At 43.8% G+C, this 15112-nt stretch overlaps 1 protein-coding gene across 2 annotated transcripts in view; it reads right to left on the bottom strand.

Annotated features, from left to right (window-relative positions):
* RALGPS1 (Ral GEF with PH domain and SH3 binding motif 1) overlaps positions 1 to 15112 on the bottom strand; it is a 391212-nt gene that overhangs the window by 297748 nt on the left and 78352 nt on the right. For both annotated transcript variants that reach the window (XM_077835616.1, XM_077835617.1), the window contains one exon: positions 191 to 274. In XM_077835616.1, the coding sequence (XP_077691742.1) occupies positions 191 to 274 (84 nt within the window). The remainder of the gene's footprint in view (positions 1 to 190; positions 275 to 15112) is intronic.

The raw sequence follows: 15112 nt of genomic DNA, 5'->3' as shown, positions 1-15112 counted from the left end.
TCTCCTTTAAAGCCAACAACTCTCAAGAAAAAAAAAAATCTGACTCTTTTATGATTACTAATCCATCAAAGCACTGTGTTAATAGGATTCAGATGTGGCACATTTATGTATATCAATGAAGTAACAAATTCAATCCTTGTTAAATTCAGGTGGGCAGTGTTAATTCTGTAAATCTAATTAGATTATTTACCTGATTAAACCTCCTTGTAAAGGCAACAATATTAGGGGCGAGGATGTGTTTTTCTTTCTTATTCCATCCACAGCTGGCTAGTTCCTAGAAAATACACCAAAATACTGTTTCACTATTTACAACTTTTTAAAAGGAAGATAAACAATCTTTAAAAATAAAACAAAGTTGAAATATTGTCTGAGTTCTGATGTAAGGAAAGGACACTAAACTTAACTGAAATACCATTAGAGGGAAACACAGAAATGGACAGATAAGAGTAATATCCACCACAGGCATTTCTAAAACATCAATCACTGCAGTTATAAATCAAGTATCAGAGGGGTAGCCATGCTAGCCTGTATCCACAAAAACAACAAGGAGTCTGGTGGCACCTTAAAGACCAACAGATTTATTTGGGCATAAGGTGACCAGATGTCCTGATCGTATAGGAACAGCCCTGATATTTGGGGCTTTTTCTTATATAGGCTTCTATTACCGCCCACCCTCTGTCCCGATTTTTCACACTTGCTATCTGGTCACCCTATTTGGGCATAAGCTTTATGTGCCAGTATATTTATGCTTGTATCTGTAATTTTCACTCCATGCATGTGAAGAAGTGGTTTTTTACACATGAAAGCTTATGCCCAAATAAATCTGTTAGTCTTTAAGGTGCCACCGGACTCCTCGTTGTTTTTGCAGTTATAAAGGCCCTAATTCCATGACAACGACTCTGTAAATCTTTGCTCTCTCCAAGTACCAGTCATTACCATTCACTGTCATTAGGCTAGGACATTTTCTGGAGAGATATCCCAATAAAGCCTCCCTTCTGATTCACTGTGTAGCATGTGCTAAAATACTATCATACTTTTATGTTGGACCTTTAATCATTAAGCACTTAATTACACACAGAGAGTATTAAGGAACTTCAGCTGCCTCTGGGATGAAAGACCATAGCCAAAAAGTACACAAGATGCTGCACAATATGGAGGGAGTTACTTTTTTAACAGTAACAGTAACTTGGGCAAACCTTACTCCTACAAAATGCATCATGGGCTTTTCAACATAAATACATCCACAGCCAAGAGTGATCCTATTTTTAATGTTCCACACACTGAATTGCACGGAGCTCAGTTATCTTGACAAAGAAGGTCTGAAACAATCTGCCTACATTGAACCTATTGATTCAGACACTAAATATTTTAAACATAATGTTTAGTAAATTATACTACAATTAGAAAAGTGCAAAGAAGGACAACAAAAATGATTAGGTGGATGAGACAGATTCCACATGAGGAGAGATTAAAAAGTGTATGAAACTGTTCATCTTGGAAAAGACACAACTGAGTGGTGATATGAAAATCATGAATGGTATGGAGAAAGTGTTACATATCCCTTCACATAACACATGAACTAGGGGTCACCTGCTGAAATTAATAGGCAGCAGGTTTAAAACAAACAAAGGGAAGTATTTCTTCACACAATGCACAGTCAAACTGTGGAACTTGTGGCCATGGGATGTTGTGAAGGCCAAAAGTATAACTGGGTTCAAAAAAGAATTAGATGAGTTCATGGAGGATGGGTCCATCAATGGCTATTAGCCAAGATGGGGGAGGGAAGAATACAACTCCATGCTCTGGGTATCCCCTAAACCCCCAACAGCCTGGAGCTAGGACTGGACAACAGGGGATGGATCACTTGATAATTGCACTGTCGCGTTCATTCCCTCTGAAACACGTGGCACCAGCCACACTCAGAGGCAGGATAGTGGCCTAGATGGACCATTGATCTGAACCTGTATGGCCTTCTTATGCTCTTAAATATTTCTAACCTTTCACTCAGCCCATACACACAAGCAACACCCAACTGTTGCCAGGGGGCTGTGTGGTAGATAGTAGAACTAGGATTCCAGGGGTGATGTTTTTTCTTCCCTGTATTTTCTGCTCCTCCAAACAGCACAGGGCACCTAATAATATTTATGCAGCTAAGCTAAGGGAAAAGAACATCCAGAGAACCACTTACAAGATAACAATGGACAAGATAAGTTGGGAAAACAGGTAAAGAGTTGGTGAACATGGACAGTGCGTGGACACAGCATGCTGTACAGAGATTGGTTCCTACAAAGTAACCAAGCCAACCCTAAAATGTGTAATACACTGTACAGTAAATGCAATTAAATGTGTAACTGTATATAAAGGGAGAGGGTTTCTATGTAACATGGATATACAATATACCCTGAATCCACACCCTGTATTTAAGTCTGATCAACTCAGTGTAGCATTGCTGTATGCCTGCAAGAGATACCTGAGTGATAAAGGGTTAATGTGGGCCTGAGGAAAACCAGGCTTAAATGAACAAGAGGCTCAGCTGGGCTTAAGTAGGATGGATTATAAAGCCAGGAAGTTTGCAGCAGAAGGGGGCTGCAGGAGAGAGTCTGCAGTCACTCCAGGGAGCAGAGTGGAGGTGAAAACCCAGGAGGGAGAAAAAGCCCCAGGCTTCTATCCCTAGAAGAAGGGTAAATCCCAGAGAAGTTGGGGGAAAAGGAAGCCTAAAAGCACTAAGTAAGAAGAAGCCCAGGGAAACAGCAGTAATGGGTAGGACCGTGCTGACCTTGGCTGCTTGTTATAGGGTCCCTGGGCTGGAACCCAGTTCAGAGGGCAGGCCTGGTTCCCCTACCAGCCACTGGGAAGTGGCACAAGAGCATTGGAGACACCAACCAGACAGTTGGTCCAGAAAGACTTTGCTACCCTGGAAAGGGAGGACTATAGTGATCTGGCAAAAGGGCTGAGTTACGAAGAAGGAGCACCCCAAGTTCTGGAGAGAGAGGGGCCATGGTGTGAGGAAGAGGATGTCAGAACTGAGTGGAGATGATCCCGAGATGTGGCCACAAGGAGGCACCCTTTGCAGTGAATGAACCCCATCACAAGCTGCCAGTAGCGTATTAAGTAATGTCTTCTTTCTCCCTCCCTTTTACCAAAGGGAAAATTGTACAAGGATTTAACTACTTTAACTGTATATTTATGTACGAAGCACTATAGGTTTCTCTTAGTAAAGGCAGGGCCAAGTATTACAGTGCACTTAGAATAGAAAACAGTAATGTTTTAGTAGTTCTCAAATCCTTAGCAAGTTTGTTCCGTAAGTCTGGGAGTAGCCCCCAAGAAAGCGCTGTCTCCTGCACAGTTGAGCTATACCCTTGCAGTAGACAATTCTACTGTGTCAAAGTGAAAATGTCAACAGTGGTCTTTGTACCAGAGCTTCAGCTAAGCTTTTAGGGATCCCAGGCCCTGACCACTAAATCCCTTGAAGATGAGAACAGCAAAGTTGAATATGATATGATGTTGTACATCATCAAGGAAGTGTGACAGGATGTACCTGGCCTTTACGGTTCCCTACAGGATGGCCCACAGTCCTATAACACCCTGCCCCAGGAAAGGAGCAGTGAAAGTGAGTCCTCCAGGCCTGCCTAGAAACACCTCACAGAAGCAGCCAATGAGAGCCCAGCAGGTTCAGATAAAAGGAGCTGCAGGCCTAAGCAGGTCAGTTCCCAGCTGGGAAATAAGGGTGCTTAGAAAAGGTTCAGAAAAGGGCAACTAAAATGATTAGGGGTTTGGAACGGGTCCCATATGAAGAGAGATTAAAGAGGCTAGGGCTTTTCAGCTTGGAAAAGAGGAGACTGAAGGGGGATATGACAGAGGTATATAAAATCATGAGTAGTGTGGAAAAAGTGAATAAGGAAAAGTTATTTACTCGTACCCATAATATAAGAACTAGGGGCCACCAAATGAAATGAATGGGTAGAAGGTTTAAAACAAATAAAAGGAAGTTCTTCACTCAGCACACAGTCAACCTGTGGAACTCCTTGCCTGAGGAGGTTCTGAAGGCTAGGACTATAACAGGGTTTAAAAGAGAACTAGATAAATTCATGGAGGTTAAGTCCATTAATGGCTATTAGCCAGGATGGGTAAGGAATGGTGTCCCTAGCCTCTGTTTGTCAGAGGGTGGAGATGGATGACAGGAGAGAGATCACTTGATCATTACCTGTTAGGTTCACTCGCTCTGGGGCACCTGGCATTTGCCACTGTCACTAGACAGGATACTGGGCTGGATGGACCTTTCGTCTGACCCAGTATGGTCATTCTTATGTTCTCCTTTCTGGACAAAGGACCTTGAGGGATAAGTAGATTTTGATTCTGGCTGCATTTGCTTACACTGGGAGAGAGAAGACCTGAGAACTACAACCCTGTGGTAAGGGGTGAAGATAAAGAGGCAAGGCAGGAAGAGCTCCAGGGAACTAGAAGCAACGAATCGAAGAGAATGGGATGCAGCTGCTTTTTATAGGGTCCCTGAGTTGAAACCCAGAGTAATGGATGGGCCCAGGTTCCACCACTAGCCAATAGTAAAATGGTGTAAACCCCAAGAAGGGGACAAGGCTTACTTTGAAAATCGAGCAAAGGGCTGAATTTAAAAGGCACAGAGCTGAGGCTGAAGACCCTGGTGAGGGCAGGCAGACAGTCTTTTTTGGACTCTTTGCTACCCCAGAAGCAGTTAATTTTGAATGTGTGATGAGGCCAGAGGGCCAAGCCACTGAAGACCTGCCAAGCTAAGTTGACAGCCTACAGAAGGCTCCAGGAGCCGGGAAAAGGACTGCAGAATCACACCCAGCCACCAAGTGGTGCTCAAGAGGTTTCACCCCATTACAGAGAGCCAATGTCAGAAGCAGAGGACAGGTTTGATGTGTTTGCTGTAACTTGTATCACTGGGGAGGCATACTATTGTGTTTGTTATGATTTCCTGAAGTCAGATAATTGCATGCTCCGCAAACAAGGTAATACATCATTCTTTTGTAGAAGGTCATACTCATAGGATGGGACTAATTTGGAAAGCAGTGACTGAAAAAAGGAATTAGAGGTCAGAGTGGATAAAAAACTCAACTTGAACTCCCAGTGTGATGTGCTGGCTAACAGAACAAATGATCCTTAGTTGTATAAAAAGGGAAATATCAAGTAGGAGTAGAGAGATTTTATTACTGTATAACTGTACATTGCACGGTATATAGCATAGTAGATGTCATCCTCATTTTTATTCACAAATTGGAAGTGGAAAAATAAACTTTCCTTGCTTTTTCAACTCCCAATTGGTTTCTTAACTTTGAATGAACAAGTCATTGCGATGAACTAGTTGAATAAACTGAAATGAAGGAAACATTCTTTCTACCTGCAAAAGGCTGTCAAAGGCTGGGTTAGCCCTTAAACAAATTGTAGTTCCAGGTGGCTTAGCCAGTGACTTCCATCAGTTCAATGGTTTAACTTTCTTTAAAACTTTGGCAACAAAAATGTCCTACTTATTTTTTTTAAATTTAAATGAATTTGTTATAGTAAGTTTAGGTCTTTAATGTAACTTGTCATAATTTAAAATTAAATTTTAAATAAAAATGCATTTAATTTAAATTAAAATCTGATTTAAATAAAAAATAAACTGTTTTTTATTAACTCTGTTTCTGCAATACCTTTTTTACCCCACTGACTAGAACAAACCAAAGCATGGATTGCATCTATTTTCTGGACTTCTGAAAATGTCCAGTAAACTGTTTGTTCTAGCTTCCTTTTTTGTCTTGAAATTACATGTAATAAAAATATAGGCAAGCATGATAGGGAGGTCTAGAGTTAAGGTAGCAAAACACTTAATATTAAAACTGCAAAAATCCTAAGAACCTTGCAAATTTCAATCACAAAATTCAATGTTTTAAACGTTTAGTCTTCACTTGAATTTTTTGCAAAATCTCATTTGCCACTTTTGTGATTTTGGCAAGTGACCTCCTCCCTTACTTTTTGCCCAAGAAAACGGTCTTTTTTTCTTGCTTTGTTCACTTAGGAGCAGTACACAAACTCATCTACAACCAAAAAACCTGAATACTGGAATAATTATGAAGTTATATACCATCAGTACCTAGGCAAGAGCTAATAATGGAAAAAAACAAAAATCCATCCCAATTTCACTGTGGTTTCTACCTACATCATTTTTGCAGTAGCACACAAAGCACTGAAAATGGATTTTATGTGCATGGTTGAGAGTGGGTTTGCTTGGATGTGGCTCTGGCACCGCACTGGAGTTTTAATATACTGCCTCAGCAGTTTCACAGAGCTGCAGATTGGCCACATTATACTCTGGTGAGCAGCTGACACACTTTAGACCTTAAGAGAAGGTTACTCACCTTGTGCAGTAACTGAGGTTCTTAGAGATGTGTGTCCCTGTGAGTGCTCCATTTTAGGTGTTGATGCACCCCTGTGCCCATAGCTGGAGATTTAAGGTAGCAGTGCCCATTTGGGTCGCACATTTGTGGTCCCATCTCCTGCTGCTTCAGGCAGTTAACTGACGTTGTGCGACAAAAACCCACTCTGCTCCTTCTCTACTGGAGAGGCTGAGTAAGAAACTCCGAAGTAGAGGGGGGGAGGGAGCGTAGCGGAGCACCCACAAGGACACACATCTTGAAGAATCTCAGTTACTGCACAAGGTGAGTAACATTTTCTTCTTCTTCGAGTGTTGTCCCTGTGAGTGCTCCATTTTAGGTGACTTCAGAGCAGTGTCCTCTGGTGGAAGGAGGGGGCTTCAGAGTTGAAGTCGTGACAGATGACAGTAGAGAGAGTCCGAACGAGGTATCAGATGTTGCCTGTTGCTCTAACGCGTAGTGCTGTGTAAAGGTATGGGCTGAGGCCCAGGTAGCACCTCTACAAATGTCAGTGATGGGTACATTGTTCAGGAAAGCCATGGAGGCTGACAGGGCTCCGGTGGAATGCATGCGAATCCCCTTGGGGGGTTGGCGGGCACACTGATGATAGCACAGGCTTGTTTTTTGTTTTGCAACCAGAGATCCACTTGGAGAGTCCTTGTTTAGATATAGCACTCCCTTTGGAACGTTTGGTGATGGATATGAACAGTCTGGGTGATTTACGAAATGGCCTTGTTCTGTCTATGTAAAAGGCTAATGCCCTCTGTACATCGAGAGTATGAAGCGTGGACTGCGTTCTATCTGTGTGGGGTTTCGGGTAGAATGTCGGTAGGTAAATGGGTTGGTTAAGGTGGAAAACTGAGAACTTTCGGTAAAAACTTGGGGTGTGGTCTCAGGGGTACTTTATCTTTAAAAAAGGCCATGTATGGGGGTCTGCCATGAGGGCCCCCAGCTCTCCTACTCGTCTGGCAGATGTAGCTGCCACAAAGAATGCCACTTTCATGGAAAGGTGTAGTAGTGAGCATGTCGCCATGGGTTCAAATGGGGAACGGGTGAGGGCATGAAGAACCAGGATGAGGTCCCATGGTGTAGTTGGCTCACGTAGCTCAGGGTAGACGTTGTTGAGTCCTTTGAGGAAATGTTTGATTAGCGGGTGAGCAAAGACAGAATGCTGATTCACCTTGGGGTGAAAGGCTGTGATAGTGGATAGGTGGACTTTTATTGAACTCATGGAGACACCTGACCTTTTAAGCTCTAATAGGTAATCTAATATTGAGGGTAATGAGAGCGAGATGGATGCCATCTGTTTTTGCTGGCACCAGGCTTCAAATTGCCGTCACTTGAGCATGTACGTGCAACAGGTAGTTGCTCTATGACTATTTAATAATATGTTTTGTACCTCTTCCGAGCAGGTCATCTCAGATCCTGTGAGCCATGGAGGAGCCATGCTCTGAGATGGAGTTTTTGCAGGCCCACATGCAGAACACGACCTGCGTCCTGGGACAACAGATGAGGCCAAAGTTGGAGTGTGATCGATGGATAGATATCCTTACCTTCTCAGGATGGCTACCATAGTTGGCAAGTCCATGCGGGGGCCATTAGGATTACTGTGGCCCCATCCTGCCTGATCTTGTGGATCACTCATGTCAGGAGAGGGATGGCAGGGAAGGCATATAGGAGGGGAGCGTTCCACTCGAAGAGGAACGCGTCGCCTAAGAACTGTATGCCAAGACCTGCCCTGGAGCAAAATTGGGGGCATTTGGTATTTTGTGTGGTTGCAAAGAGGTCTATTGTCGGGAACCCCCACTGTTGAAATATGTGTAGAAGTACTCTGTTGTCAAGCTCCCACTCATGGTCCTGAGAAATACGCCTGCTTAAGGCATTTGCTGTGATGTTCTGGCATCCAGGTAGGTAAGACGCAGAGATGTGGATATTGTGTCTGTTGCACCATTGCCAGAGTTTTATGGCTTCCATGCATAGGAAGTGTGATCGTGCTCCCCCTTGTCTGTCTATATAAAACATATAGTCTATGTTGTCCGTAAGGATCTGAATGGCCTTGTCTTTGATGAGTGGTAGGAAGTGGGAGCAGGCGTTGCGGACAGCTCGTAGTTCTAATAGATTTATATGTAGAAGGGATTCTGTAGGAGACCAGTGGCCCTCAATAGAATGCGAATGCTTGTGTGCCTCCCCCATCCCAACAGTGAGGCGTCTGTGGTGATGGTTAGTGTCGGCGTCTTCTGAAGGAAGGGCACCCCTGTGCATACCTGTCTTCTGAAAGAAAGACACCCCTGTGTTGGCTGGTTGTGTCCATCAGAGTAGGGAGTCCTTTATTTTGTCCAGCATTTGTTTATGCTGTGTCTGTGTGGGACATAATTCATATGGAGCAATACTTGCAGGCAACGCATGTTTAATATGGCATGTCTGATGACAAAGGTTGTGGCTGCCATGTGACCAAGAATTTGTAGGCAAGTCCTGGCTGATATCTGTGGACTGTTTCGTGCCATGGATATGAGACTAGTGAGAGTGAGAAACTGTTGCTTTGGTAGAGAGGCTACGGCCTCCGTAGAATTGAGATGGGCCCCAATGAACTCCAACTCCTGCACTGGAGTCAGGGTGCACTTTTTGGTATTTATTTGGAGGCCCAATCTCATGAAGAGGGTTACCGTCTGTCGGTGGCTTGTATTGCTGCCTGCCGTGTTGACATTTTTAGCAGGCAGTCATCCAAGGACGGGAATATCATAATTGCATTTCTGCGCAGGTTTGCTGCAACCACAGCCAGTACCTTTGAAAACACTCAAGGGGCAGCAGAGATTCCGAAGGGAAGGGTCTTGTATTGGAAGTGGTCCTGTCCAACAGTAAAACAGAGAAATCGGAGATGAGAGGGGTGTGTTGTTACATGAAAATACGCATCCCGGAGGTCGAGGGCCGAGAACCAATCCCCTCTTTCTAGAGCTGGGATTATGGTGCCTAGCGTGACCATACTGAATAGTTGTGTTTTGACAAACTTGTTGAGTTGTCGTAGATCAAGTATTGGTCTCCATCCTTGGTTTCATCCCAAACTTTTTCTTTGGTAGAAAATAGTGGGAATAAAATCCTCTCCCTCTTGTTCTGTTTGAACGGGTTCTGCTGCTCCTAGCTGCATGAGGTGGCTTACCTCCTGGCACAGTACAGACTCGTGAGAGGGAACCCTGAAGAGGGACAGGGAGGGAGGATGGGGAGTGGTGGAAGATGGTGTCACCAGCACAGATAGACCTGGGGTTCTCGTGCCCTCGACCAAGGCTTCAGATTTGTTGTCTGGAGGTTGATGGTTGGGACGCAGCTACTGAAGAAGTGGATTGGTGTTCCCTCAGGAGCCTGTGTTTTTGGGCCTGTGACTCAAATCGCTGCTGTTGTTGCAAATACATGGTCCTGCAATAGCGTTGGGATACATAATTTCTCTGTTTTTTCCTGGGTTTGGGTGTATAGATTCCCAAGGAACGAAGTGTTGTTCGTGAATCCTTGAGCAAGTGGAGAGAGTCATCTGTCTTCTTGTCAAAGAGTTTGGGACCCTCAAATGGCAAATCCTAAACCGTGGATTGCACCTCTTTAGGGAAGCTGGAGAGATGGAGCCATGAGGCCCTTCTCATCATGACAGCCTTCGCCACTGAACTTGCAGCTGTGTCCGCAGAATCAAGTGTGGCTTGTAGGGCTGATGAGTTGTGCCTCTGATACAAGTGCTGTGAATTGTTCTCTCTTGTCCTTGGAAATAAAATCAGTCAATTCAGACATTTTTGCGTAGTTAATATAGTCATATTTTGCCAGTAATGTTTCATAGTTGGCTATACGGAGGTGTAGTGTAGCCGAGGAATAAGCCTTGTGACCAAAAAGACCAAGTCTTTTTCACTGTTTGTCGTGAGGTGTGGTTTTGGGCTATTGTTGCCTATCAAGTTCCTGGACTGCATCCACCACTAGGGAATTGGGCGCTGGATGTGAAAAGAGGAACTTTGTGCTCTTGGCTGGTACATAATATTTTTGGTCAGACCTCTTGCAGGTTAGAGGAGCAGTTGCAGGGTTCTGCCAAATGGTTTTGACAGGGTCATCAGCGCATCGTTCATGGGCAGAGCAATTTTTGATGAAGCAGATGTATGCAAAATGTCCACTAGTTTGTGTTGTATCCCTTGGACCTCCTCAAGTTTGTGTTGTATCCCTTGGACCTCCTCCTCCTCGAGCTCCACGGGGAGCTAGCCACCCTTTTAAATAGATCCTGAAATAGTCTGAAATCGTCCCCTATATTAGGGGGAGGAAGCATTATGGTATCATCTGTGGACAGTGATGGCAAATGGGTAGGTAGTGCCCCTTCCAGGATTGGGGGTTCTTCCTCATCTTCCCCCAGTTCCCTTGCTGCCATCAAAGGTCCAGGCACTGAAGTTGCAGGTGACTGCTGTGTGCCGGGTCTGGATGGCAGACAGTCCCTGTTGTATGGGGTATGCCATCCACGGGTTCCAATATGCCCATTGGGTTGGGGGAAGCATGCGGGCCCCCAAGGCTGGTCGTACCATTGAAAATACGTGGGATCAGTGTCATATGTCCCCTGAGGGGGTCCTGAGTTAGTCGGTTCATGGTAGAGAGGAGATTGTGGAGGGAGATCTCCTTGTCCTTCCTCACGCTCATCCTCCTCTTCACTCGAATAGGGAGGAGTGGATTGTATTAGAGGTGTGAGGCGACTCGGTGCCAAGCATGACATATTCGCGTTGGTGCCGATGATAGGGGAGTCAGGGGCAGAACCGACTAAGAGACCCTTGCGGCTGAGAAACTGCTGCGAGGTCTGTTTGATTGGCCCCGAGACGGTATCATTGTCGGTGCTGGGAGCTGCTGTGTATAAGCTGGCACTGAAGGCTGCGCTGCTGTGCGCACCGAACATGCCTTTGAAGGAGCCACCGTTTGTCCCGGTGCCACGCCGTTGCGTGCGGATCGCAGCTTTGACATTGGCCGTGCTGAGGCATGAGGCTTAGATTTCCCCTTAGTGCCTCTGTCAGAGCCGGCTCTTCTAGCGTCTCTGGCTCTAACGGTACCAGCGGTGCTGGGTGGTCCTGCTGTGTCTATAACCGGTGCTGACAGTGCAGTCGGTGCCGGTGCTGAGTGTCTGCTCACGGAACAGCACTTCTTGGCCAATTCCTGCACTGGGGACACAGGTGCCTCCCTTTTTGACAGTTTTTTGGCAGGTTGCTCAGACGCATAGTTGAGGAGGGTCAGAAGCCGTGGTCAGCGAAGTTTGACCAGGAGGGGTCCTTGCTCAGATGCAGGTCTGAGAGACTTCTCCTTAAGGAGGAGCTTTAACTGCAAATCTCTAGCTCTTCTTGTCCTAGCAGTGAGCTTAGGCAGTGCTGTCACGTCTGAGTTGTGTGTGTTTCACAGAGGCAGCGAACACACTGATCGTGGCCGCCTGAGACAGGTGTAGCAAGCTTGCAGTTGAGACAGCGTTTAAAGCCCAGGAAACCAGGCATTCCTGTCAGGGTGGGCTTTCACCCTCAGAGCAGCTGTGTATTCGAAGGTTCAACTGAAACTTCTCCCCAGCCAGTAGTTCAAAAGGAAAGTAAAAGGAAAAAGGGTTTGGTTTTGTTATAAACTAGATGACAGGTATAAAAGAAAAAGGGAAACAATGTAAATAGCTGCTAATGAGGAAACTAGGTAACTAACTCTTAAACTAATTAACTACTAAGTAGTGAGGCGCTGCTGACTGCTCCAACTCTGTAGCTGAGGGTGGTAGAGAAGGAACTGAGTCGGTTTTGGTCGCACAGCATCAGTTAACTGCCTAAAGCAGCACGAGACAGGGACCACGCATGTGCGACCCAGCAAGGCACTGCTACCAAAAGTCTCTGACTACAAGCACAGAGGCACACAAACACCTAAAATGGAGCACCCACAGGGACAGCACTTGAAGAAGAACCTCCAGCTCCACAAACTGGCAGTCCACAAATGGAAGTGTACTACTCATCCTCTTGGTCTCCCTTATACACCCCAAGGAGCTCTAAGTGTCACAATAGTGCTTTAAATTAAATACAGAGGACAGTTCAGACAACTCTTACTAATTTTTTTAAATGAGATGTACAAACATTTAAGAGTTATGCACTGAAAGAAATTAGACTATAATTACATGTTCAGATTTGCAAAGAAAAAATGTGTCTATTTTCAAGTGGTTGTTTTATGCAGTTCCAAATACCTTAGACAACTTGACTCTTCAGTTACAGGTTCAAGTTACCACATATCTACACAGCCTTTATATTCAGATGTAACAATAGGGGAATATAGATAGATAGAAAATGAGTTATCCAGAACTCTAGCTCTCAATCACTCCTGTTTTAACAGCCACAATGTCAAACAAAATGTTGTGCAAGTTTCCAAATGTGAGTTATGCACTTCAGATGCATGCAGGCCGAAAGGGAGAGAAAAATCAGCCACAGACTTCTGCCTCCAAAAAGCATTTTACACACTTTGACAAACTGAACTGTCTACAGAAATGCAGGCCCACGTATTGCTGTGTGAGAACCAGGAAAACCACTTTTAGTCTCCACCTGCAACTTCACATCACAAGCTTCCAGCATGTAGGTCTGCTGATAACAGTGCCAATTCACACCTGTCAAGACACAAGATTCTCCCTGTGATGAGCAGATGTCTGGTTTAAGAACCTGGAAGCTATATGCTCAAGTGGAAAAATCTTAGAAGCTCTTTTACTGGAGATAGCAGAACTCACACTTACCAGAATAAGAGAAAATTTTATCAGACTCTGAATATTAAATAGTAAGCTTATTACTTCAAAAGCAGTGAAGAAACAGCTAGTGAGTAACAAAGGAAAACCTTGTGTATGGAAAATTTATTTAATTTGAACAATATAGAAAAGCAGATTTTAAGCGTAAGTAATTTAGCATTTCCTTGCTAGCTGAATTTTTTGTATAATTCTCAACTACATTCCATTTCTATATAGAAGTATGAAGGATGATATTAGAAAGATGAAGACTACTTCCTCATTAGGTATAGCTTAAAACAGATCAGTTTCCTACTGAATGTACAAAAAGGAAACTGGAATGTAAAATATAAACATCTTACACTTTCCCAGAGAATTTTTACACTCTTCACCAATAACGTTTCATATGGCCTATGTAAACCTAGAATGCAAATATCTGCATATCTGTGCAAATGCCATTAAGTGGTGCCAGGGACTTTATTCTAGTGCTTTTATCACAGTATTATACAAACACATTTTTAAGTTACAGCTCATGGAGAAAGCGGAAAAAACAGCATGCACTAGTTTTAAAAGATGTTCAAATATTTCACATGCGATTTCTTTGACAACCTACTGTCTAAAACTGTCAATTTGTTATAACACAAACTTCCCAAAGAAATACTTAAAATGGGGATGTGGGGAAACAAACTATTACTCCCAAGATTAAGCAAGTTGACTTAAAGAGCATGGTGAACATAATTTTGTGCATTTGCACACACATTATGTTAAAGCATTTAAACACAAGTTAGGAAAAGAAAAACAAGGCTCTCAAAGCAACACTAATGTAGGCACAATGAAGGGCAGCATAGTAAAGTGGCGAGTGCACTGGCAGCAGACTCAGGAGACCTGGACTCTAATTCCAAGCTCTGCCACTTGACTAAGATAGCCCAGCAGGGTCAATTATTTCAACCTCTGTGTCTGTTTCCCTATCCACTCTTTACCTGACCAATATAGGGCCAGATCGTGCTGGTGCAAGGAAGTAGGGGGGGGCATAAACCTCCTTCTGATTACCTTGTGGCTTCTGCAAACAGAGGAAGCAGGCTCTGCAGAACCACTGTGCCCCACCTTCCACAAGTGGGCAAGGAGGAATAGGCCTGGTCTGCACTAGGAATTTGCATTGGTATTAGGGTTGCTAATTTTGGTTGGACATATACATGCAGGTTTCATTTTTAATTAATCTTTAATTCCTGGAGACTCCTTGCAACAAAGCCCAATGTCAACTCTGTCCACATATTTATTCAAGTGACACCATCATAGGACCTAATCATATTAACCATGTCATCAGGGGCTTGTTCACCTGCACATCTACCAATGTGATATATGCCATCATGTGCCAGCAATGCCCCTCTGCCACGTACATTAGCCAAACCAGATAGTCTCTATGCAAAAGAATAAATGGACACAAATCTGACATCAGGAATCATAACATTCAAAAACTGGTAGAACACTTCAACTTCTCTGGCCTCTCAGTAATAGATTTAAAGGTGGCAACTTTGCAACAGAAAAGCTTCAAAAACAGACTCCAAAGAGAAACTGCTGAGCTTGAATTAATATGCAAACTAGATACCATTAACTTGGGTTTGAATAGAGACTGGGAGTGGCTGGGTCATTACACATATTGAATCTATTTCCCCATGTTAAGTATCCTCATACCTTCTTGTAAACTGTCTAAATGGGCCGTTTTGATTATCACTACAAAAGATTTTTTCGCCTGCTGATAATAGCTCAAATAATTAATTAGCTTCTTACTCCACTTTTTCATGTTCTCTGTATCTATCTATCTGTATTTTCTTACTATATGTTCCATTCTATGCATCTAATGAAGTGGGCTGTACCCCACGAAAGCTTACGCTCAAATAAATTTGTCTGTCTCTAAGGTGCCACAAGTACTCCTGTTCTTTTTCTCTCTCATATATGTTTGTAGCATACCTACTATGATGGAAGTGGAGCTACTCTGTAA

This window comes from Eretmochelys imbricata, chromosome 16 (genome assembly GCF_965152235.1).
Source record: "Eretmochelys imbricata isolate rEreImb1 chromosome 16, rEreImb1.hap1, whole genome shotgun sequence".
In the NCBI taxonomy this organism is placed as follows: Eukaryota; Metazoa; Chordata; order Testudines; family Cheloniidae; genus Eretmochelys; species Eretmochelys imbricata.
This window is presented reverse-complemented; position numbering and strand designations above follow the sequence as displayed.